This window comes from Macrobrachium rosenbergii, chromosome 55 (assembly GCF_040412425.1).
Source record: "Macrobrachium rosenbergii isolate ZJJX-2024 chromosome 55, ASM4041242v1, whole genome shotgun sequence".
Classification (NCBI taxonomy): Eukaryota; Metazoa; Arthropoda; class Malacostraca; order Decapoda; family Palaemonidae; genus Macrobrachium; species Macrobrachium rosenbergii.
The window spans coordinates 15,922,275-15,948,029 of NC_089795.1; the positions used below are offsets into that span (position 1 = coordinate 15,922,275).

Consider the following 25,755-nt stretch of genomic DNA (forward strand, 5'->3'; position numbering starts at 1 on the left):
CTCCTTCATATGAAGTGACGGTTTGTATTCCAGTAGGAACAAGTTGGTTTTTCCAAATAATTTTTTATAGTTATAAAAACCAGAGCCTTTTAACATAGTTCCACCTTAACCCCCTTGCTTAGGCCCTGTTGCTCAAGGAAAAAGGGCTTGCTTCTGGCAGGTGAGTTGGCATTTCCCTACTTAGCCACCTACCTCAATTTTTAACTACTGTACCTCATTTCAAGTTTCAGTGACCATTTACAGCTTTTGCTGAGGAATGCACCTAGGTAAAAGGCACTAGATTGTATGACCGGGAAAAATGCAAATTACTTTGAAAATTCTCGAGATTCCTGTATGTCAAAGTCTCTCCTCCTCCTCTTCCCAGTGGTTGCAATATGTCAGTTGCAGAATATTGTTTGAAACTTTGTCGAAGGAGAAAGAAGCCTGGTACTCTTTCACTCGAGGTGCCTGTCAGGTTGAGTAAATTGCTGTTAAGTCATTGGGTTTGTCTATGAAACAAGTTTCCTGTACTTTTCTATGTGTAGAATTTAGATGCAGCTCCTGGAGAGTTGCAGTTACTGATTAGATTTTTTTTTTTTTTTTTCAGATTCCGGGATTGTACTGCTTCAACTAGTTGATTTGCTATATCTGATGCTCTATCCGTAACTATTAATTTTAGTATTACATAGCTGTTTTTGCTTTATAATTTGAGTTTTTCCTGTAAGTTACTGATAGGGGTAGGTTTACTTCTGTTTTGCGAGGGTGTGTGGCTGAGTGTTGAATATAAGTACAGTACTGTTAAAAATAGGTATTTTATTTTTTTATTTTTTTCTTAATTTGGTAGGTGTTAAATGTGTGGTGAATGTGGGATACATGATTTGTGTAATGTTAGTTTAAGCCCTTAGTTTATTTAGGTTTTTGATTAGTTTTTTGTTTATAGGTATTGCAGTGTTACTGGAATATGTTATTTTAATGGTAGGTACATTATATTAAAATTTGACTGGCTTGGTGTTTTATTATTATTTGGAGAAAGATGGTTGTTGAATAGGGATGCAGGATATTCATAAGGATAGGTATATGTAAAGTTTTGCAATTTTGTTTAGATCCAGTTAGGTAGCATACATGAGCTATTATTCTAAGTGTTCTTTTATGTTTAGGTAGGATATTGACATCTTAAGTTTTAGGTTTGTTTGGTTGAAGATAGAGCACAGATTGATATTCAACATGATTTACAAGTCAAGTGATAGAAGGGTTTTTGAAGCTCTGTGTCTGGAACCGGAGAAGAGGGGTTTTAGCTATGATCCTGTCTTACTGGTTGATGTGGACCATGCTTTTGATTTTGATGAAGCAATCATTAGATTGACTACAAAATGCAACTCGATTGTAACACAATTACGGACCCTTGGCCATCATGTGGAAGAGTTCTCAGTCATGTCATCAAAAGTTGGACCATCAACTGTAACATCTCCTGTCTCAAGTAAAATCAAAGAAACAGAAAATGTAAGTTCTCCAGAAAGTCGGAACTTGAAGTTGATGGAAGATAAGTGGAGAATAATGAAACGCAAAAACTACTCTGGTATGGTAGCAGTGGCACGAATATCTAGATCGTCCATCCCCAGAAATGGATCTGGTGGGAAGTACTCTGTTCGAACTTTTGCACAAGCGCTCATGAGTCACATACAAGCATACTTCATGTTTCAAAGCTACAATCCAGATTTTGTTCCTTGGATGTCTGGAGGGCCATATGATGTGGAAGATGCAGAGGAATATTTGGTGTATTTGGTGTACAGGATACATCACACAGGACCAGTACGTGCCCCCAAGAAGCGAGCTCTTTCTGAAGTGGATAAATTGGAAATGCACTGGTAAGCATTTTCTTAGATGAGTATTTTGAAGATACTGCAATTTATGTTTTTAATATTTTTCTCAAGTTTTACATGTTCTGTTGTTGATATAACTAATCTTGTGTAGCTGTAACATAGCTGTTCATTTTATTCAAAGCCATGTCAAAGAGTGCTTGATAGAGGGAATGGTATTCTGCAAACAGCTGTATGAGCAATATTGATGGTTTACATTCTTTGCTGTGATGTCTAGAATGCAACCAAAAAATTATTTGGTTGTGATATTATTTTTCATTTTATAGAGCTGGAGTCAGTAATTGGCATTTTATGACATTTTACTACTGTAGGATTTTGTAGGTTTTACATTTTGTGCTTACATTTATTGTGAGAAGAATCTTGTGCTTATGCAGTATTTTATACTAGTTAAACTTATAAGAGGTGGAATTACTTGTAATTATAAGTATTTAAGTGTAAAATCATCATTAATATTTTTTCCACTGGAAATACCATCACCATCTATATAAGAGGATTCCTCAGTGTGAGTTGGAATTGGTTGTTGAAACTTCATAATAAGACCTATTGTGTCCTGAGTTCCATGAGGTAGTGTTCTTGGTTCACTGTTATTTTTATATATACAAGTGATAATGGTTGTTGGCCTGGAAAACAAGATTGTTCAGTATGCCAATGACAAACACTTGTGGGTTTAGTAAAGTCTCCACTTATGAGAAATAAAACTGCCCTTAGTCACCAGTTGTGACATGGAGCAGATTAGTGGATGGTGTAGTCAGTAGGGTACGAGCCTGAACTCTAGTAAAACAAAAGTGTTGATTAGCAGATCCTGTACAGATTTTCCACCCATCTCTCCTTTAGGCAGATGGGATTCTGCTGAATGAGTCTGAAGCTTTAACTATTCGTAGTCTAACTTTGACTCTTATATCTTACTTTTGAGAAACATCTAATGAAAGTTTCAGCAAATACTACAAGAAATTTAGGTAGTGATAAAATCACTGCAACCTGTTTTAGTTCAATTGCCCTTCCTTTTTTAGAGTACAGTCTGACCTCAAAAATCCGGCATTGTGTGGTCCGGGAACTCCCATGGTCCAGGATGTTTTTAAATCAGCCGCCATTAGTTTTCGGCTACAAGGGCGGCGCCACAACTTTTAGTTTCAGATTTTTTTGGATTTCAGAACTGAAACTTGCTCTGTAAATGCACAAGCACAGTTTATTTCCAAGGAAAATATTCTGTGAAACTGAAAATTATACAGCATAGAAAAAAACCATAATTTGCGTATAAAGTACGGTAAACCTCCCGTATTCGTGGACTCACCAATTTGCGGATTTTTCTATGGAATATATATACATATTACTCGCAGAAAATTCGCCCATTCGCGGTATTTTTCACTGAGAAATGTTCACTAATTACTGTACATTCATATCATTTTCATGACTAAATGCACTTGTTGTGATAAAGTTTTTGTGATAAAACTTAAAATACTCAGGTACCCAGGTAGTGCTCAAGTTACAATAATTCGATTTTGCGATGGGTTAAGCAATTAATACTGATACGACAGTATTTATAAAATATTTTTAAATTTTGCGTGGGTGCAGGCAACAGCGTACATTGAGGCAGAGAGAGAAACCAAATTACAATAGACCAACTTCTTTTCCTCCATCACTTGATCGCATCTTCTAGTTATAAAAGTTAAAGAGAATGATAAAAGTATTGTTAGTAATGTTATACTCTTGCATAAATGCGCACAGCCATAAACAACCGAATGAGAAACTGTTGTTTTGCTTATAACCAAATCAGGTAACAACAGCTGTTTTGTTTATATTTCAGCCATCATATGGAAGTAAACAATTACTGTAGTTATGTTACAAATGTCGTTAAGTAGAATAGGATTGATATATTTTTAACATTATACCTTTATTCACTGTAGATAAAAGATCGGCAAGGAAATATACTGCTAAATTTAAGCTGCAAGTTGTAGCTGAAGCTGAGAAAACAATGTTCAAGCTGCTAATGACTGTAAATTATCGTGTATCAGCAACATGGATGAAACTCAACCATAAATAAAATTGGAGAGAAAGTATTTTATTCAAAACTACTGGGCATGAAAGAATACATATATAACTGCTGTTTTCACACCGATAAAAGATAAATGCGTAAAGCTCGTGTTATGATGAAATCAAGTGAAAATGGAGAATGGAATCTTGATTTTTTTTTTACATAACAAACATGCCCCCAAACGGCCAGTGTCATCTATTATAAAAAAAAATAGCTAAAGTAATTTCACAAGGAGACGTCTTTAAGTTATATTTCAGCTTAAAAACACTTCGTATACTGAAAAATAACCTTGCCCCATATCAATAAAGTATCTACAGATGCATTTACGCTAACTAGAAGCAAGCGCTCTGGATTGAGTTAAATACTGCGAAATAAACTTACCACATAATAGATTTCCAAACCAAAACATTGATTGCTATGATCGCAATTTATAATACAAAATCAATGTAAGAATATATATACAATACAGTATTGGATACAGTGAAGTAAAGCATAACATTTTAAAAGATCCATGGAAAAGATGCATGTTCATTACGTTGATGTTTGTATAATACAATATTAATATGTGAATGTAGAGTACAGTGTAATGTAGGCTAGGCTGCCGTATATGTATACGATATACCATAGTGTAGGCTAAGCTAATTCTTGTTTGTTATTCAATTTCTCTTTTTATTGCATTATCAGAATTAGCTGGTATTGATAATTATACCGTATACTGTATAAGTATACATGGTACTGAATACAGTACCTGTGTGGGCTAGGCTATATTCGAGATACGTTTTTTCCAACAGATGATGGGTTTTTTGGAACCTAACCCTATTGTAAGTAAGATAATACCTGTATAAGCATATTTAGAGAGATTTTTTTTTTTTTTTTTTTTTTTTTTTTTTTTTTTTTTTGAAACTATCAAAATAGGCAATTGTTTTTTTAGAAGAGGTTTTAAGTATTTGTGGATTTTAGCTATTCACAGGGGAGGGGGTGCGGTACGCATCCCCCGCGAATATAGGGACGGTTACTGTCCTTGTTTGTCTTTCCAGTCTCGTGTATTGCAATCATTAAAATTTCATCCAAAAACACAATTTCTTCACATTATGTAGTGTCCTATCATCTCCTCAATTGACGGTGTGGGTGCACGGGTTTACAGTACGCTCAGCACAGCAGCACACCTTTTCAGTTGATGACCTTTGAGCGGTACTGAATACAGCAATCACTGCTCTTGTAATGTTGAAGAAAGGTGGAGTTGGATATCACGCTGCTCTACCCGTAGACCTAGAGTACCGACATGGTTGAGCAAGGGGAAATTTTTGTTGAATCATGCCCGATATTAAAGTGTTTTAGATTGATAGTTTAAGGTATATTTGGTGTTTCAACTAATAAGATAGGGAGTTACAAGCATTTTTAGAGGTGGGTGGCTTCCAACTTCTTGCAGATTTCAGCTTATCGCTGGTGGTTGTGGTCCTTATCCCCTTGAATACTGGGGGCTGACTCTGTGGCATTCTAAGGGTTCTTTATGAATGTAACCTGACAGGCAGTTTGTCTCTTTATATCAAGGCATATTTAAAAGATAGGTTATTTCAGGTTCAGGTTTGAGAAACAGTGTCAGGTGTATTCAACCAAAAAGAATGAGTGCCGCAACAAAGTGTTCTAAGTGTAACCTTGTTTGCCTTAGAAATCAATGGGGTATTCAAAATAATTCCCTGGATGTAGCTTATACTCTTTTTGTTATGACCTTTCAATATCTTTTGCAGCAACAAGGATGTCAGTGGCTGAACATCACCTTCAGCTATGCAATGATAACATAGTAAAGTGGGCTGAGGTGATTGGTTTTAGGTTTTCAGCTAGTAAAACAGTAACCATGTGCTTTTGCCATGTAAAAGGATTCCATCCTGATCCAGATGTGTTCATACATGGGCAAAGAGTTCTGTGTGTTCGTCAACAAGGTGACTTGGGGTAAATTTTGATAGCAAGGTGACTTGAATTTCACAACTGAAATGTAAATAAGAGGAAATGCTTGAATGCAATGAATGTGCTGAAAGTTAAGTCCCACACTTATTGGGGTGCAGACTGAACTCAAATTTTGAGACTGTACAAAGCCTTGGTGTTTTCAAAATTAACTTGAGGATGTAAAGTGTACACCTCAGCAAAGCCTAATAGCCTTGAAATGCATAATTCAATTCATCATGAAGGAGTAAGATTGTCTATAGGAGCATTTAAATCATCTCCCACGGAAAGCATTTTTGTGGATGCTGGTGAGATGCCTCTGGATCTACGCTACCAATGTCTGCTGGTTCAGAGCTGGGAGACGTTAAAATTACTGCCGTTTGTGAAACCAGAAAAGACCCATTCAAGACAGAGAATTATCATCCTATTGCACTGACATCATGTTTGTGTAAGATCTTGGAAAAAATGGTGAACACACGTTTGATGTGGTACTTGGAACGTGGTAAATATCTGTTGCCTGCTCATTGTGGTTTTCAAAGTATGCACTCCACAATCGATGTATTTGTTCAAATGGATTCTTCAATACGAGAAGCTTTTGCTAACAAGCAGCATCATGTCCCTGTTTTCTTTGATCTAGAGAAGGCTTATGATACAACATGGAGATATAGCATTCTCAGGGTTCATTATGAATGTAACCTGAGAAGTGATTTGCCTCTTTATATCAAGGTATTTTTAAAAGATAGGTTATTTCATGTTCAGGTTTGAGCAACAATGTCAGATGTATTCAGCCAAAAAGGATTGGTGCCACAGGGCAGTGTTCAAAGTGTAACCTTGTTCGTCTTAGCAATCAGTGGGGTATCCAAAATAATTCCCCCAGATACATACCCTTTTTGTTGATGACCTTTCAATATCGTTTACAGCAACAAGGTTGGCAGTGGCTGAAAGGTGTCTTGGGTAGATTTTTGACAGCAAGGTGACTTGGATTCCTCATCTGAAGTATATCAAAACAAAATGGTTGAGAGCAGTGAATGTGCTGAAAGTTCTGTCCCACACTTTATGGGGTGTAGACCAAACTCAGATGTTGAGACTATACAAAGCTTTGGTGCTTTCAGAATTAACTTAACTTATGGGTGTGCAGTTTACACTTCAGCAAAGCCTGATAGCCTTAAAATGTGTAATTCAGTCCATCATGGAGGAATAAGATTAACTATAGGAGCCTTTAAATCATCTCCCACTGAGAGCATGGTTGTAGATGCTGGTGAGGCCTTTGGATCTACATTTCCGACATCTGCTGGTTGGGAGCTGGTTCAGATTTCAGAGGCTCCCTAAGTTCTTAACAAGCATTTTTTATTAGAAATGAAAGGCATTGGCTATTCTATGAAAATCACCCCTAGAAACCCTGTGTGGAGGTATGCAAGTAAGAGGCAGAGTTCAAAACTCACTCATTTATCCTCACAACAAACAGACAGGTCAGTAGCTCTTGCAACTGGAAATTTAGTGCCTGACACGAGGCGAACAAACATAGGTCAGAGTACAATCAGCTGTGTTTGTTGGAGGATGGAAAGATGTGCATAAATCAATATTCAAGATACGAATGAAGTTGTGATACATATAGCTGGAAAGCTGACATTGTAATGCTTGTACTAAGAATAAAATAACATAACATTAATATGAATGATAATATATGTACAAAGGATGCATGACATCTGCTGTGTTTCTAGTGTATGTGTGCTTGGCACATATGTCAGGAGATGCTCATTGTCAGGAGATCAGCCGGCCAGGTAAGATGGACGGTGTGTGTCTGTGTTGGACCCAGGGTAGCTGTTGCGATGGGGCCTGTTTGTCATCTTTGCTGTTGCGGTTACAATGTGGTGGTGGGTTGTTTACACAGCTGTCAAGGAGATGATGCAGGAGCTATTTTTGGGATCACTTGTTTTAATGCTACATCCACTAGTAGGTTGTGTGTTTTCAGGGTGTCTGCTTCAAAAGTGCTAGAGTCACGTCTGTTGAGATGAAGGTCCAACTGTAGTCCTTCCGTTGAATGACACTTTCATATTCCACTTCCCTTACATCTTGAGCGGTGCTCCACTTGTGGTGGATACGTGGAGGTTGGTGGGTGGGGCAGGGTTGAGTCATTTGTGAGGGCTGGCTGGCACAAGTGATTTGTGTGCCCCGGTGTCGACAAGGATTATTGTGTTCGACCTTTCGTCCCTGATGAAGAAACACGTGGAACCCTTGCATTCATATCTGGAAGAAAGACAGTGGAAAGCAGACATGACTTCTCTTACAAGGCAACTGGTGTGCTCGCCACTGATGGTTGGTTGTTTGCTCGCCGCTGATGGTTAGTTGTTTGGGTCACTGATGCAACCCTCTTGCATGTTTTTTGAGAACAAGCAGCCTTTTCACATTTTCTGGCTTTTATTCCAAATGTCCAATGGAAGAAGCACATTCCCTCTGGTGGTTTAGTATTCGTCTGTCTTGTTTTACTGTTGTTCGTCTGCTTGGGGAAGTGCTTTTGTGGATGGGGAAGGCTGCTCCATCTGGGTCGCTGTTGGATTCTGTGTCTGTTGCTTGCTGCAACCGTTTTGCTGCTGCTGCTGCTGCTACTGGTGGTTGTGTGGGCTCTGCTGCTTTGTGGTCCATGTGTACTGTGTCGACCAAAGACAGGAATTCTTGTATTGGCATGGTTGAGGCGTTGGGAATGGCCGCTACTGTTTGACTGGGTATTTTTGTAAGGAGGACTCTCACAAGGTCCAGGGTTGATTCAGGTTCGCCGTTTGCAGAGGTTAGCATTACCAGCTGGCATAACTTCTTGTAGATGTTCAACGGCCTCTCGTCTCGTATGGCTGCCTCCACATTGTCCAGGAATTTCTTGGCTCTAATGGCGGGTGACATGCTGAAGGGTGGTTTCAGCTGGTCCTTCAGCGCTGTGTAGGTGACAGTGGTTTGGGGTTCTGCGAGCCATTCTGCTACCTGCTCGAAGATGTCATCTGGTAGAAATTTGAGAACAGCGTCTGCTTTACTTGCTGAGGAGGTAATTTTCTTTGACCAGAAGATTGTTTCCGCCCTAAAGAACCAAGCTTCTGGGTTGTGGGGTGTGAAGGACGGCAGGCATATGGAAATGGCGGCAACTGTGTTGTAGTAGAGGCTGCCATCATTGTGGCTGGTTGTGCTGGTCATCTCTGGGGTCACCAATGTGTGGAGGTGTTTGCAAGTAAGAGGTAGCGTTCAAAACTTACTAATTTATACAGACAACAAACAGACAGGTCAGTAGCTCCTGTGAGCAGAAATGCAGTGCCTGACACGAGGCGAACAAAACAGAGGTCAGAGTACAATCAACTGTGTTTGTTGGAGGATGAAAAGATGTATTGTACGTAAATCAGTACTGTATACAAGACACGAATGAACTTATGATACATATAGCTGCAAAGCTGACATTGTAATGCTTTTACCAAGAATGATACATTCAACATAACATTAATGTGAATAATAATACAGTAATATCTCTGGGGAATTCAGACACAATGTAAACTTTTCATTGGGACCTAACTAATTGTCATTGAGCAGAAGTAAACTTTTGCAAATACTGAGAAACCCTGCTAAGGTGTTTGTTTAATATTTTATGTAATTTATAAATTTTCAAGCTTTTATGTGTAAATTGAATAACATTAAATAATAATTTTTTAACTAATAATAAAATTTTTACTTAATAATAAGTACAAATTTTCAAATAATTTTAGATTAATAATGATAATAATAATTGAAGGAAATAGACCCTTTCGTAAACAGGTGTTATTAAAAAGGGTGGCTGTATTATGGGAATTTATCTTATACAGTATCTTTTCTATTTTCCTTATAATTCGCTTTTCAGGCTCAGCGATGTTGGTCAGCAACTGGCCAATATTCATATTGGAAAAAGATAGTGTGCAGAATGCGGGAAGTCTCTTGTTGAAGTATTCTATCAGAAATCTGTGGAATCCTTCGTCATCTGGATTCGGGTTCTACTTCAGGTTGCGGTACCATCGACATGTTTCGACCAACTCGTTGGTCATCCTCTGGACATGGTTGAGCAAGATCTGGAGAAACAAGACGCTTGGGTCGTATTTATTGTGTGGGGGGCGTCTTGACTGGTGCTGAATTATGATTGGCTGCCCAGGGTAGGTCATCTCGGGCAGAGCCTTCTCTTCCATGTTGGTGTTTGGGGCTTGTCTTGCTTGCGACCGGCATTCTAGTGCTGGAGATGAATGGGAGAATTTTGATCCTCAGATGCAGAATTTTGATTCGCTCATTAGCTATGGGGGTCGCTGGGTGCCGTCTCTTGGCGGCCGTGGGGAGGAGAAAGGTTTCCTGCATAATGTTGAGGGTTGGTTTCCCCTTCCCAGTATGCAATGCTTCCAAGAGGCGCAGGTGGCGGTGGTCCGTAGTTCGATCTTTCTCCTCCCCACCGCCGCCAGGAGACCTGCACCCAGCAACCCCCATAGCGAACGAGTGAATCAAAATTCCGCATCCGAGGATCGAAATTCTCCTTTTCATTCCCAGCACTACAATGCCGCTCGCACGCAAGACAAGCCCCAAACATCAACACTGGAGAAAAGGCTTCGCCCGAGGTGACCTACCCCGGGCAGCCAATCATAATTCAACACTGATCAAGACCCCCCCCCAACAATAAATACCGACCCAAGCGCCTTGTTTCTCCAGATCTTGCTCAACCACGTCCAGAGGATGACCAACGAGTTGGTCGAAACATGTTGACAGCACCACAACCTGAAGTAGAACCTGAATCCAGACGACAAAGGATTCCATGGATTTCCAATAGAATATTTCAATAAAAGACTTCCTGCATTCCACACACTATCCTTTTTCCAATATGAATATTGTCCAGTTGCTGACCAACATCGCTGAGCCTGATGAGCGAATTATAAGGAAAATAGAAAAGATACTGTATAAGATAAATTTGAATAATACAGCCATCCTTTTTTAATAATAATAATAATAATATAATTGTAATTAAAAATTCATGTGATACATATTCTAAACAGACATCTTTCCCTCATCTTTTGTTCGAAGCTCGAGGGCAAAGCTGTCGGACATGTCGATTTAACATGACAAGAAGGGAGTGTGTTGCTGATTAGCGGGTCAAAGGGTCTCTCTCTCTCTCTCTCTCTCTCTCTCTCTCTCTCTCTCTCTCTCTCTCTCTCTCTCTCTCTCTCTCTCTCTCTCTCTCTCTCTCTCTCTTCTACCAAGGGCAACCCACCCTGGTGTATCTCGTACTATTTCCTGTCTTCTATACACATGGCCTAGCCACTTCCAGTGTGAGAATGTAACATACTCATCGACTGGCTGCACCCCCATTACCTCTCTAATTCTGTTATTTGATATCGTCCAATTAATTCCTAATATTCTCCTGAGTGCCATATTTTCAAATGCTAAGAATTTATTATCCAAAGTCACTGTACTGTACCATGACTCATGCCCATAAATCAAAATACTCCCAACCATTACCTTATAAATTTTGATTTTTGTATGCATAGAAAAATTGCTATTACTCCAAATATTTGTAAGCATTCCTATTGCCTGATAAGCCTTAATCTTTCCATAAATTCTGTGCTCAGAGAACCATCCTTATCTAAATATGTACCTAAATATTTAAACTTATCCACTTGTTTTACAATCAAACCTTCAGTTTAGACAATCATGTGCATTTTCAATATTCACATTCATGGTTTCAGTTTTTCCATTAGTAACAACCAAACCAACTTTTCGACCTTCACTCACCAGACGATCCAACACATTGCATCTTTTCTGGTCCCTCACAGATTAAAACCATATCATCAACATAATCCAAGTCAAGAAGTATCACATTTTCTCCCCAGAGTATACCTGCATCCGTTTCTCTTTTAACCCTTCTCATAACGTAATCCGCGACCAATACATACAACAGAGGAGACAGAATGCCACCCTGAATCACACCAGACTTGACTTCAAGTGGATCACTCAAACCCTAAGACAAAAAGCTCTGGCACTCAGCTACTCCATTGCCGAATACTGCTCACCAGTCTGGGAAGATCATGTCATTCCCATAAAGTTGATGCCAAACTCAATCAAGTATGTCGCACAATTACTGGTGCCTTAAGACCAACACCCCTTCCAGTACTCTAGATTGGCAGGCAATGCACCACCGAACATACGCTGAACAGCCCATTCAAAGACCCAAAAATATAAACAAGAGAATGATGAAAGGCACCCGCTCTGTGATCACCAGGTGGTTAGACAAAGTTTAAAATCCCGCAAGAGCTTCATAACCACCACCAGCCTCGACCCAAGGGAGTCAGCAACTTACCGCCTAAAACACTGGCGAGAAACTGACCACTGCCCACTGGGTGAGGCCATCCAGAGCCCATGTGAGTCTCTTCCCCATGGAACAAAGCTCTGTAGAAAGGATTGGGTAATTCTTGATCGAGCAATGGCTAGAGTTGGAAGGACTGGAGACAATCTTCATAAGTGGGGTCTTGCCCCCTCTGTCGAGTGCCCATGTGGTCATCCCATCCAGACAATGGACCACATACTTGGTGGGTGTGAACATGGGCCAATCTGTACAGATTTGGACCTCTACGAATATAATCAGTCTGCTATGCAGTGGATACAATGCTGGCGCAATAAGATATGATGATGATGACTCAAACACCCATCCGCCATCACTTTACAAGATGTGCCCTCATGCACGTTCATGATAACCGTCACAAACTTTTCCAGTATTCCATAATGCCTCATGATTTTTCCCGTAGTCCTTCTCTAAATACTATCAAAGGCCTTGTCAAAATCAACAAAAAGACTCAACGGAGTTTTCATTTCATTTGCTTGCTGCATTAAATGCCTAACTATGAAGATCTGATCACTGCAACCCTGCCCCTGTTTAAAACCAGCCTATTCATCCCCCAGAATACCATCAACCACTGGCCCCAACCTATTCAACATTACTCTACAGAAAATTTTCAAGGCTACAGGTGACAGTGATTCCCCGTCAATTACCACACCTACTCAGATCTCCTTTCTTTGGAACTTTAATAATCACACCATTCTTCCAACCTAATGCTATTATTCCTGTTACCCATGTCTCATTGAATAATATCTTCAAGAAAAATACTAATCTTTCCTCCTCCATGTTAAACATTTCCGGGAATAAACCATCCTCTCCTCGTGCCATATAATTCTTTGTTTTATTGCCTTAACCACTACTAGTCTGATCTCACCTTCATCAATAATTAAATCTTCCTGAGCATGCGGTATATCCTCTTCTGGGGGGACTGGTCTATTAAGAACTGTCTCAAAGTGCTCTTTCCATCTATTTCTGATTTCAACATTTTTGGTTGGTAAATTACCTTCCATATCCCTGACTGGTATATCCTTACACTTACCAGCACTGCCAGTCAGCTCTTCAATTGCTTTATGTACTATCCTTTGACTGTGACCATCATTTTTATTAATTAATTTTTCAGTTTCCACAACCTTTTCATTAATAGATCTTTTATCTCTCTTAGTTAGTCATTTAACTTCAGAATCCAAACTCAAGTACTTAGCTCTTGCTAATTCAAAATCTTCACTAACAAAATGCACCTCACTCCTCAATTTTGCTTCACTTCATTTCTTTTTATCATACCCCATGTTTCCTCAGACATCCACATCTTTTTCCTCAGTCTGAGTCTCTTCTGATCATACAACCAGCAGCCTCATGCAAAGCTTTCTTCACATCCCACGACATCTCATCTACACTTCTCCCTCCCTCCTCCAATGTTTCCAGCACCAGAAACCTGTTTCTGCATTCTATTCTAAATTCCTCCCTTTCCTCTCCTTCCCTTCTAAGCACATCAATATCGTACCTATCAACATCATGTTTTCCCTTCTTCTGACTTGTTAGCTTAAGTCTTATTTTTGCAATGCTGAGATGATGATCACTGCCAATATCTGCTCCCTGACTAACACGAACATTTAGCAAAGAGCTTCTATGCCTTTTATTAACAGCAATATAATCAATCTGATTTTTATATTTTCCACACGGTGACACCCATGTCATCTTATGTATATTGTGGTGTTGAAAAAGTGTGCTCCCAATGACATAAGTCATTTGCTGGACAGAAACTCTCATTTGCTAGACAGAAACCCCCAAACCTTACTCCATTTTCACTCATCCTACCAACACCCATCTTACCCGAACAAGCCTCAAATCCCTCATTCAAGCAGCCCATTATTTCATTGAAGTCCCCAATACAAATCAAAACATCATGTCTAGCAACTCTTCCTATTCCTTCCTGCAGCTTTCCATAAAATGCATCTTTCCTTTCGTCGGGTGCATCATTAGTGGGTGCATAACACACAAACAGACTGATGTTACCTTGATCAGACTTGAATTGTGAGTACAACAATCGCTTGTCCATAGGACCCCCATTCACATAGAGCCTTCTTTGCCTTGCATCCCAACAGTAATCCTACTCCCTGATAATGCATTCCATCCCATCGGCCTGACATCAGCAAACGTAAATTATTCCCCAAATCCAATTTATCGACCCCAGTTAATCTTGTCTCTGTTATTGCACAAATGTTTAATTCATAACTTTGAAAAACTACCACTAACTCTTCAATTTTGCTATCAAAGAGAGAAAATCTTGAGCTTCTCCAAATTCCCTTTTACTGCCTCATCAGAAACTGAAGACACGTCGCAGTCAGTCCCCAGATGTGGGATCAAGTTTCAATCATTTACCTGAGTTTACCAGAACTTAAGCAGAAAATAAGAAAGATTCTCAAATATCCAGAACCGGAACAAGAAGATAAAGAAGATTATGCAGACTCTTCCTTCTTAGAACAGGTGGCCTTTTCAGCTACAGAAAGGAAACTTTCCATCCGCCTGCTGTTGACTAGGATGTTAGAGTCATCATTTAAGAAATTGATTTGTTAGATTGCTGAAGATGAAGGTTCCCTTGCCATCTCCCGATCGCAAAAATTGTTACATCCTCCCTTACCCAGACAGGCAAAGTATTATGTACCAGAGAAGCCCACCTCCCTACCCAGGATAGTGAATGGAAGGTTGTCAAGGCTATCGAACAATGCTTCCATAGATATCTTGAGACAAACAGGTTCAATTTCCTTTAGTTCTGAGATGGTCAGTCTGGAGCTTAGTTTGGAAAGAACTTTGAGAGTGGCCTCTTGGCTTGACACCTGCCAAGGGGCCCTATTGAAACTGATTCAGAAAACTGTTTCTCGTGATTCCTGGACTGTAATTAAAGATTTCTTCCCTCCATCAGGTAAAGTCTTAAAATATATGACAAAAAATGTAGCGAATGTTTGGGCTAATGTTCTTTTGAAAAAATGCAATTCATTCTTGTCAATAGCTCAGAAGCATATTTCTTCAGACAGTTGGTCCAGTCTCAGGAATAGCCCTTTATCCAAAATGTCTGGGTATTTTCTCCAACACTTAGTCAACTAGGCGATCTCAGACAGGAGGGAGGATGCTAAGTATTTCGTTCCCGCCTCATCTAGCAGACCTTCATCGAGAAAACAATCCTTCTCTTACAACAGAAGTAACAGACTAGAACTGCAGCGCATCCTTTTTGTCAAAGCTTTTGTCAGAGTTCCAAGTCCCAGGGTAGACACAGAGAAGGAAGTCGACTTCAATACCGTTCCTCCACTTCCTCACGGTATGGAAAGTGAAAGCCGGGACCATCAAGGGTGTCCACCAGATGAGAAAGGCTGCCTCCCCCATCTTCTGCTAACCAGGAAGGGGGGATGTCTGAGATACAAGTGGAAAGAGTGGCAGAGAACTGGGCGATGCTAACTTTAAAGAAAGGGTATGTTGTTCTCTTCCATCAGAGACCACTTTTCGTCACCCTTTCTTCTCGAGTTTCCCTCATACAGGAAAAACCCCCTAGCAAAAGGCCCTACAGCAAGAGATTCGGAATATGTTGGAAAGGGGGCCTCTGGAAATAGTGAAGAAACTGTCGTCAGGGTTTTACAGCCTCCTTTTCCTGGTACAGAAAGCATCTGGGGGTTGGAGACCAGTAGTAGATATATCATCACTGAACAAGTTTCTCCAGCTCACCCCGTTCAAGATGGAAACACCGAAGTCTGTCCTAGCAGCAATCAGGCATGGAGACTTATGATTTCTCTGGATGTACAGGATGCTTATCCACAAATTCCAGTTCATCCTTCCTCCAGGAAATTCCTTCGATTTGTCTCAAGAAAGAAAACTTATCAATTCAGGGCCCTCTGCTTTGGGTTAGCAGCAGCTTCCCCCAAGCCCTCACCAAAATCTTTCAACTAGTCTCAGCATGGGCCCACAAGAGAGGCATCCGTCTCTGCAGGTGTCTGGACGATTGGCTCATTCTTTCACCCTCTGCAGCCCAGGCTGAGAAGGACAGAAACTTGATTTTAAGAATATGCAGGACTCTGGGGATTCTCCTAGACTTCAAGAAGTCGGATTTAGTTCCGACACAGAGAATCAAGTACTCGGGAATGATGATAGATACCCAGATTTTGAAGGCTCTCCCATCACAACAAAGGTTGGAGAAGTTTCTAGAAATTTCAAGGTTCCTCTCCAAGCCCATACAACCAATGAAGAATTGGCAGAAGCTAATCGGGCACCTAGTGTCCCTGGAGAAACTGGTTCCAAGAGGCAGTGCTCGGATACGTTCCCTGCAATGGAAGTTAGAAGAAGACAGCCAAAATCAAGAGAATGCAGAAGAAATGATTGCTATAACAAAAGAAAACAGAAGAGATTTATAATGGTGGAAAAATCCAAAGAATTATCACCAAGGAATGAAATTGGTCCAGTTGGCTCTGGAAATGCTAGTGTTCTTGGGTGCATCCAGAACAGGTAGGAGAGCACACCTAAACGAAAAGTGAGTTTCAGGGACTTGGAGAAAGATGGAATAAAAAGAATGCAAATGTGCTGGAAATGAAGGCAGCCTGGTTAGCTCTGCAGTACTTCCAAGAAGATCTGAAAGGGAAGTCAACAGTTTTGATGAGCAACAGCACTTCAGTTGTCTCCTATTTGAACAAGTAGGGGGATGATTTCCTGCTCCTTAAACCAACTAGCTATCAAGATTCACGTATGGTTGGAACTCAAGGGCCTGATGCTAACTGCCAGATACGTCCCAGGGAAGAACATTGTAGCAGGTGCCTTAAGCAAATCATGACAGATAGTGGGGACGGAGTGGTCCTTGCTTCAGTCAGTAGCGAACAGACTCCTCAGCTTGTGGCCGGGCCCACAATGGATCTGTTCGCAACTTCGAGGAACCACAAGTTACCCCTATACTGCTCTCCACTTTCAGACAAAAAACCCTGTTATGCAAGATGCGTTCCAACACCAGTGGAACAACCTGGATGTTTACGTATTCCCTCCTTTCAGCCAAATCAGGAGGGTGATCAACAGGTGCTTCATTTCTCAGGGTCTCCAAATGACATTGGTAGCCCCAATGCGACCTCAAGCGGAATGGTATGCGGATCTCCTACATCTCATAGACATTTCAAGACGTCTTCCCATAACGCCAGAGCTACTAAAAGAACAACACAGCAGAAGGGTACACCAGTCAGTAGAATCACTTCAACTTCACGGCTGGGTACTACCAAGCAACTCCTCAGAAAGAAAGGCTTTTCTAGAAAGGTTGCAAAAGTCATGCTAGCTCGATTAGAGAAATGCAGCAGATTTCCTTCTCTATCTGAGGAACAAGAAAAACCTCTCCATCTCGGCTGAGAAAGGGTATAGATCAGCCCACTCCAAAGTTTTTAAAGCTAGAGATATTGATTTGGCATCATCTTGGGAGATCTCAGATATGATCAAACACTTTGAGAAAAGGTGTTCTCGAAATTTGATCCTCCTGATTTGGATATAACAAAAGTTTTATCTTCCTTGACCAGGTCCCCTTATGAACCCATCAGAACTTCTTCAGACATTGAAAACAGTGTTTCTTCAAGCTTTAGCGTCTGCTAAGAGGGTTGGTGAGGTTCATGCACTTTTTTTTACAATGCAACCCACATCCGCGGATGGACGGAAATGGCTTTCAATTTTCTGCCGGACTTTATCGCAAAGACCCAGGATCCATCATCCCATGACAAGATTTGATGACTTCTCCATTCCATCTAAGAAATAACGATGTGGATAACGATCAGGAAGAAATGTTGCTTTGCCCGTACGCACAGTGAAAGCTTACCTAAAGCGTACGGCCTATCTCAGACCAGCACAATTTCGACTTTTCATTAGCACAGGTTGTATTGAAAAGGAGATTTCCAAAAACATGATCTCCTTTTAGCTGAGGGAAGTAATAAGCAGAGCTTACAGTTTGGAACATGATGTATCCAGTTGCCTTTAAGAAGAATTGTGCTGTGGGACAGATCCTCTGTGCTGGAGTTTGGAACAGACAAACCACCTTCAAGTCTTTTTTTTTCTTAAATGTCACACAAGTCACTGGCCACCTTCTCCTTAGGCCCAGTGGTGGCAGTTCAATAAGTGGTGTGAAAGATATGATCTTTTAGCTCTATTTGCATTCATTGAGTGCGAGCTCCCATGTTCCATCACATCACTTCTAAGAGTGAGCATTATTCTTTTAAAAATGTTTCATTTTTGGTGGTGACTTTTAATTGCCTTGCTTATTTATGGAGAGATCTTCCTCCCTCCTCTTTGTGAGTCTCCTGTCACATGATGATGTGGTGTTTGTATCAGTGTCAGAACAAATGACAAATTCAACAATAATTTGTATTTTTCCTAACATACAAACCCACAGCATCATGTGAGTTTTTAATTTCCCACCTCATGCCTCCCCTCTTTCCCGATCTCTCTCTCTCATGTATCTTGGACGAAATATCACGGTTCCCTCCTGCTATTCACAAATTGGAGGATGCTGGTCCTGCAGGCCTCTTTCATAGCTAGTGCTACTCTCTAAAAGTGAGTCTATCATAGCGTCTGCGCATGCTTCCCTAAGGATACTCCTGTCACATGATGTTGTGGGTTTGTATGTTAGGAAAAATACAAAGTATTTTTGAATTTGTCATTTTTAGATCATTCCTCCCAACATGTTAACTCCGTAGCAGTTTTCACGAATGGCTCAAAATCAGATGCTGGCACCTGCTTTGCAGTGGCCTTCCCTGATTTAGAAAGAAGCTGGAGATTATCACCTGTTTCATCTACTTTTACAGCAGAATTGCATGCAGTTTTCAAGACCTTGAAAGAAATTTTAACTTGGGATGGAAATAGTTTTACTACATATTGTGACTTGAGAAGTGTTCTTCAGTCTTTAGAATCTTCTAACTCATTAAACCCACTGATTCTAGAGATATTGGAATGGCTGCTTTTAGTGGAAAGAAGAGGCAAAAAAAGTCCATTTTTGCCGGCTGCCTTCCCATGTTGGGATGATTGGGAATGAGCAAGCTGATCAACTTGCTAAGTCAGCAGTCACCTCCCCAGAACTCAGAAGATGCCTACTACCATATTGGGATGTATATCCTCTTATATGTCAGAAAATGAAAATCCTTTGGCAGTCCCTTTGCGAAGGAATTGAAACAACCAAAAGATGCGCGGTATTACATCATCAGTGTCTCCTTGGTCATATCCCTACATGCCAAGGATACAAGAAACACTGTTGTGCTGGGTAAGGATTAGACATACTGGATATACAAGACTCTAGTGGGTTCTTGATGTTAGGTGAAATTTCCGTTGTGCGATGACTGCATTGTGCCCTTGATTGAAACATTTGGTGGTCGAATATCCCAGTCTTGGGAATCTGAGACATAGGTTCCTCTCTTGGGGACATGACTGAGATGGACATTTTATTCTTGTTACAATTCTCGCTGAAGAATGTGATATAGAGCAGCTATATATCTTTGTTAGGGAGGCAGGCCTTCTCAACAAAATTTAGATCATACAGTCAACCCTGGCCTATTTGTGGCTTCACCGATTTGCAGATTTTGTGGAACTTATTCCCAAATTATTCGCAGGATATTTTTTAATTTGCGGATTTTTCATCGAAGAATATTCACTAATTTACTGTATTTTCATGTTATTTTCTTGAATAAATACATTTTTATGATAAATTATTTACTAATTGTCAAGTATTTATGTTAACATAAACACAGCAAAATATCAATCAAATGTTTTTTTAATGTATATTGAAATATTCAAGTACTGTACATATTTGTGAATTACCAGTGTCTCCCGTATCTACTGAAAAAAGAAAATGGTTCAGCTTCAATACTGTATGAGAGAAAATGGATGTCCTGGATGTAGTGGTAACTTAGGTTTTTACTCTTAGCTGAAAGCTATATATTTTTAAGGGTAAATGTTGTAAGATGACTTTGAAATATTAAAGTGTTTTAAGATGACAGTTTAAGGTATATTTGGTGTAGGATGATAGTTTAAAGTATACATTTGGTGTTTGCCCTATTAAAATGGGCTGTTATAAACATTTTTAGAGGGGGGTCTTTGGTGTATGAGATATCAAACTATGCAGTTGTAAGTGTTTTTGGGGGGGTGATGTCAAGTATTCGAGTATTCACAGATTTTAGCAATTCATGGGTGGTTGTGGTCCCTATCCCCTGCGAATCCCGGGTGATTGACTGTATACATACACAGTATGTGTATGTATAGTATATGTATTTACAGACATGATTATGTATATATTTTTTTAGATATTTCTTGTATGAAACTTATTTTAAACATATTTATTTATCACTTTAGTTACCCATTTAATTTCATTACAGCGTCAGTAACCTAGATGTTGTGACGCCACCTTTAATAGCCACAAATCAGTCAATCTGCCCATTCACCTGTGCCCTTTACTAATTCAGTCATGTTTCTTCTTCTCCCCTGGGAGAGGACCCAACTCGCTCTTCTAAGGATTTTTTGGAAGTGAAGTCACCTTGGCTCCAGAACCTTAGCAAGACCAGTTGGAAAAGCATACTGAAGAGATTATTGCACTCATATGCAAGCATCATAATGTGGAGACCTGCAAGAATCCAGAGCTAACCCCGATCTCATTGATGGAGCTCTGCTCTCAGGTATGCCTCTGAAGTGAAATATTAATTTAACTTGCCCATGGAGTGTTGGGTGAAGTGAGCTCGCTGATCTGTAGGTCATGCAGTTCCAAGGTTTTCAGCAGATCAGGCAAAGCGCAAAGCTGTTGAGCTTCCATTATCAGTTTTGCTTCCCATAGGAGATGCCCTAGACCATCAATGATTGCTACTTCCTCAGAGTAGAGAAAGGCATGGGCTAAGAGTAAGGAGAGTAATAAGCACAAGTGCTCTTCCTTGCCATCCTCTCACGTCTTCCTCCCTCCAGTAGGAGGAAGGAGAGGGATCCACGAGGCCTCTTACAGGAAATCCTGTATGAGTTCCAGTGGCTGCTCTTCCCAGTTTCTTAGAGGCAGGAGTGTTTGGCCACCTGTAGGTGACTGATCGGTTGTTAGCTGGGCTGTCTTAGGCCTTACTGAGCATGCTCTCCTCTTAATGAGAAAATGCTGTGACAAAGTCACAAGACCTCAACATGGGACTCTTGAACTGAGAGAAACTTTTCTCAATTTGCAGCCTCTTTCATATTTTATTATCTCTCATGTCTTATTGTCCAACCTCTCAAACAATCAACTCAAGGGAAAATGCAGTGTTGTTTTTTTATGAAAGTTGTCACCATAAATAAAATAGGAAAGAAGAGAACTTGTATGGAAGAAGATGCTGCAATAGCTTGATACAGTACCCAGACTATGAAGTCATCCCTGTAAGGTCAGGATGTATCTGGAATATGAACATTAACATGTAATGAAATGAGTAGAAATTTTCACAGCCTGGTTTGTACTCTTTAGTTTTATTCCTTGTTGTCAACATACCCCAACATGTAACAGATAAGTATGAGAGGAATCGGCATACTAGAGTTGACCCCAAAATATATATCCACTAACATTCGGGTCGTTCAAGCCTTATTGGCAGCATTTACCAGATGTGCTCTCTCAATGCTTACCAATAGGGATGGTCCAAAAGGAGTCCCAAGTCTTCAACATAGGTCCAAAATACCATTAAACCTCCACATGCTTCATTTGACTGTGCAGAGATTGTCAACCATCCATTACGAGCTAGAGGGTTTGTTTTTTTAGAGTGGCTAGGGAAGCAGACTTTAAGTCTAAAGGTGTTCCACTGTTAAACTGTATTAGTAACAGAGGTCAGTTTCCAGATCTTGGGGGCTTGTCCAGAGGGATGTCCAGCACCTGTACCACTATAGATATCCTGATCAAGTTCTGTGGTATCTCAGGTACACAAAACAGTTTTCTGTCCCACCAGTCAAAGGATGTCTGTTTACGTTGTCTTTAGTTCTGCATTGTGTTAACTGGAATATCGGTCATGATTTAAATCAAAGGAGGTTTTCAATCTTTTGAGCTGGGAATTTCAAATCTTTCCACTAGTGTTTATGATGAAATTTAGATGTACTAGTCCTTAAGAATTTAATGTTACTTCAGCTTGAGCCTTTGGATAAGGCATCTCTTAAGAACTTTGAAGACACTTTCTTCTAGCTCTTGTGATGGTGAAGTGTATTAGTGAGCTTCAACACTTTCTTTTATGTGGGTTTTTTTCTAGTGGAAACACTTCTCTTTTTTTCTTTTATTGCTTAGAGAAAAGACAGAAGTGAAAGTCCTTACCAGATTTGTGACAGCACCTAATTTGACTGCTTTGGTGGGCAATGCAGAAGTGGCTTCATATCCGGTTAGAACTCTTTAAGCGTGTACCTGAATAGGCTTAAACCCTTAAGATGAGTTAAGTATTTGTACGTTGGTGTTTAGGAGGCCAAACCCTCCTATGTCCAAGAATTCTTGGTTAAGTCAGTGTACACAGAGTTGATTCATGAGCTTTCACTGTTTTTGAAATTAAAGCTCATGACATCTGTTCCATAAGCACACCTTTCTATTTTCCTTTAAAACCTTTTGCTTAGTGATGTAACTCTGCTTTTGCTCACATATTAATGGAACTTTCAAATTTAGATGAAATTTGTAAAACCCTTGTCCTCTGTTGCAGCAGAGATGCTTTCTCCTGAACCAAATACAGGCAGTCCGTGGTTATCGGCGATCCAGATTTTCGAAACTTGTTTAGCAACAAACTTTGGCAATTTTCAGCGCCAATATGCACGATTTCCGCTTATCAGCACCAGTAATTGCCTATTGGCACTGATACGTACCGAACAGAGGTGTCGATAGCCGATAAGTGCCAAAAGTCACCTATTTTCGGTTATCAGTTATTTGGAACGGAACCCCCCACCAATAACCAGGGACTGCCTGTATGAGAGTACCCTTGCTTTCTCTCTTATTATTAGTTAGGAAATCCCACTATCTGGTAACAGTACTTACCAGGAAGGATCACACAACAAGCAGGAATGTTTAGAAGCTTTATCCCGTCATTAAAAAGCTTTCAGTGTGCTTGGCTGAACACTCGTTTCTCTGGCTGCACAAACTCACCATCCTCATTCAGTGTGGTAGTCAGCTAACTCTTAACAGAAGGTAAGATTTATTCCAAAAGGAAAAATTTTATAATAAAACCAATTATTTGGATACATATTTAGTGTTGAAGTGAAAACCCACCAAGCCTCCCCGCATCCTAGTCGTGGTCATGAAAATCTGACAAGAATGTAAAACATTCCAACACCACCTGGTGGGAAAGAGGTGATTACAGAGGCAGTCCTACAGGTTAGCCAAGTGTTATTTTCCTTATTTTGAATGCCAGTCTCACACAATGGCGCGAAGGTATAAACTAACTTTAACAGTAGGTAAGTATCCAAATAATTTTTATCATAAAAAATTTCATAATCTGACAGTTGAACGAAATATAAACCCTGATCCATTAAACCCCATTACTGGAGCCATAAATAAAAAACATTAAAGCAAATGAGTCACCACCAGATGGTGACAAAAGGGCATTTGCGCTTGAAACTGAAACTTTCTCAAAGGCTGACCTGCGGGACGGTACCTCAGTTAAGAAACTGATGGCTACACAACCCACAACCCACCAGCTGGGGTCCTACTACCGGTAGTTCTTTTATCATCTACTAGTAAAAAAGAGAGAGAGAGAGATACAGGAATCGTTATCGCCACCATCAGGAAATATGCGAGCTTATTAAGCATCATGTACTCCATTGATTTTGGATAATAAGCTGCTTAAACCTCAGATCAGTTTGAAATCCTTATCTCAAAAATGGAGGATAATATGGAGTTCTAGATGTATGCACTCCAAAAACAAATACAATATCAAGCAAATCCAAGAAACCCAGGCAAATCTAATAAGCCCAGTCTGTCAAAACCACCCATAACAAGTTCATCTTCAGATAGCTTAGAAAAATTAAAGAAAAAGATCAAATGAAAGGGCTTCATCCAAAGGGTCTTCCAAAAGTAAAGTATTGGAACTATAAGCAGTCCCCGGGTATCGGCAATCCAGTTTTACAGTGATTGTCTAGCAACGAAAATCAGAAATTTTCGGCACCGAAAATCACAGATTTCCATTTATTGGCATCAATAATTGTGTATTGGCACTGACACATACCTAACGGAGGGGCTGATAACCGACTGATTTTCGGCGCCAATAAGCACCGAAAAAGCTCCGAAAATTGCCGATTTTCGGTCATCGTCACGTTGTCAGAACAGAACCCATCCGATAACTGGGGCTGCCTGTATAGAGGTCTGAGAGCTTGAAATGACCAATTAAGTCTTAATTCATGACTGTAACCCATGGTATTATATGTCTCCAAGAAATAAAGCAGGGTAGAACACATGATAATCCTGGATTAAGTTATAATAATAACACTTATAATTCTTAACTGCCAACTGGAAATCATGCACAGGGAGGATTGGCAGTCATCACCATAAGTCATTACAGCACTATTTATTATCACTGAATGCTAATCTTCATGCTTTTGTGGTAACTTTCATTTTGGATAAACAGATAATAAATACTCCATATCCTTTCCTCTTAATTTGGACTTGACTCACCACTAACATTCAGATCATAATACATCAACATCCACCACCTCAATCTTTGGGATCCTCACAATCCTCTTTTGGGGTTGTGAAACAGTGGATGCCAATGGCAGTATATTAGAGGATTTCTTGGATAATTACATTACTCGGCTAAATAAAGGAGCAATGACCTTCCTAATATGTAGAGTCAGCTATTCAGCTATTGAATTAATATTTAGTGTTTGCTCATCTGACATTTATATTATTATGACAGGCCAGTAAATGAATATCTTAATGGGAGTCACCATTTCCTAGCTTACATGAAACCCATGGAATATGTTTCTGTGGAATCTTCTAAATGGAAAGTAGATGAAGAAGATAGGAAAAAATTGAGTGAAAATGCCTGTATTGTTTAGTTTCCATGTAGAGGCATATAATTTTCCAATACCACCCAAGACAGCGCAAGTGCCTCTGTCTCAAAAACAAAAGGAATCCCTCTGGACCTGCAGTTCCCTGATGGAACAAAACTTGTGGAATTATGAGAAAAGTCATGAGAAAATGTTAAGAAAGTATAAAAATGTTATGATCAAGCAAAAATATTTCAAAAAAGATAAAATGAGAAACGTGGCTCTTAATTTTTCAGTGGCATAAGTCCACCCAGCCTAAAGAAGTTGCAGGAAAATAGGTGGTTTCTCATAAATATCAAGTGGAAAAGATTATTCTCCATAATTTCAAAACTTGTAGTTCTCAGATTTCTCTTGGTTTGACTGAAAATCATTCATATTACAAGAAGTGAAAAATGTCATGTATTTTTGAACCATCTTCCCATGGTGAAGATATGAATCTTTATGAATTGCTGAAGCATCTTTGAGGAAAATCCAAGGAATTTTTGTAGAGATCAATAAAATTTTTAAAACAGGCTTGTTACCAGTGAGCTGGAGAATTGTATTGATCATCCTAT

At 39.8% G+C, this 25,755-nt stretch overlaps 1 protein-coding gene across 3 annotated transcripts in view; it reads left to right on the top strand.

Annotated features, from left to right (window-relative positions):
- LOC136835211 (uncharacterized) overlaps window positions 1–25,755 on the top strand; it is a 123,826-nt gene that overhangs the window by 18,345 nt on the left and 79,726 nt on the right. For all 3 annotated transcript variants that reach the window (XM_067098453.1, XM_067098452.1, XM_067098454.1), the window contains exon 2: window positions 587–1,844. In XM_067098453.1, coding sequence (XP_066954554.1) covers window positions 1,204–1,844 — 641 coding nt within the window. In that variant the 5' untranslated portion in view covers window positions 587–1,203. The remainder of the gene's footprint in view (window positions 1–586; window positions 1,845–25,755) is intronic.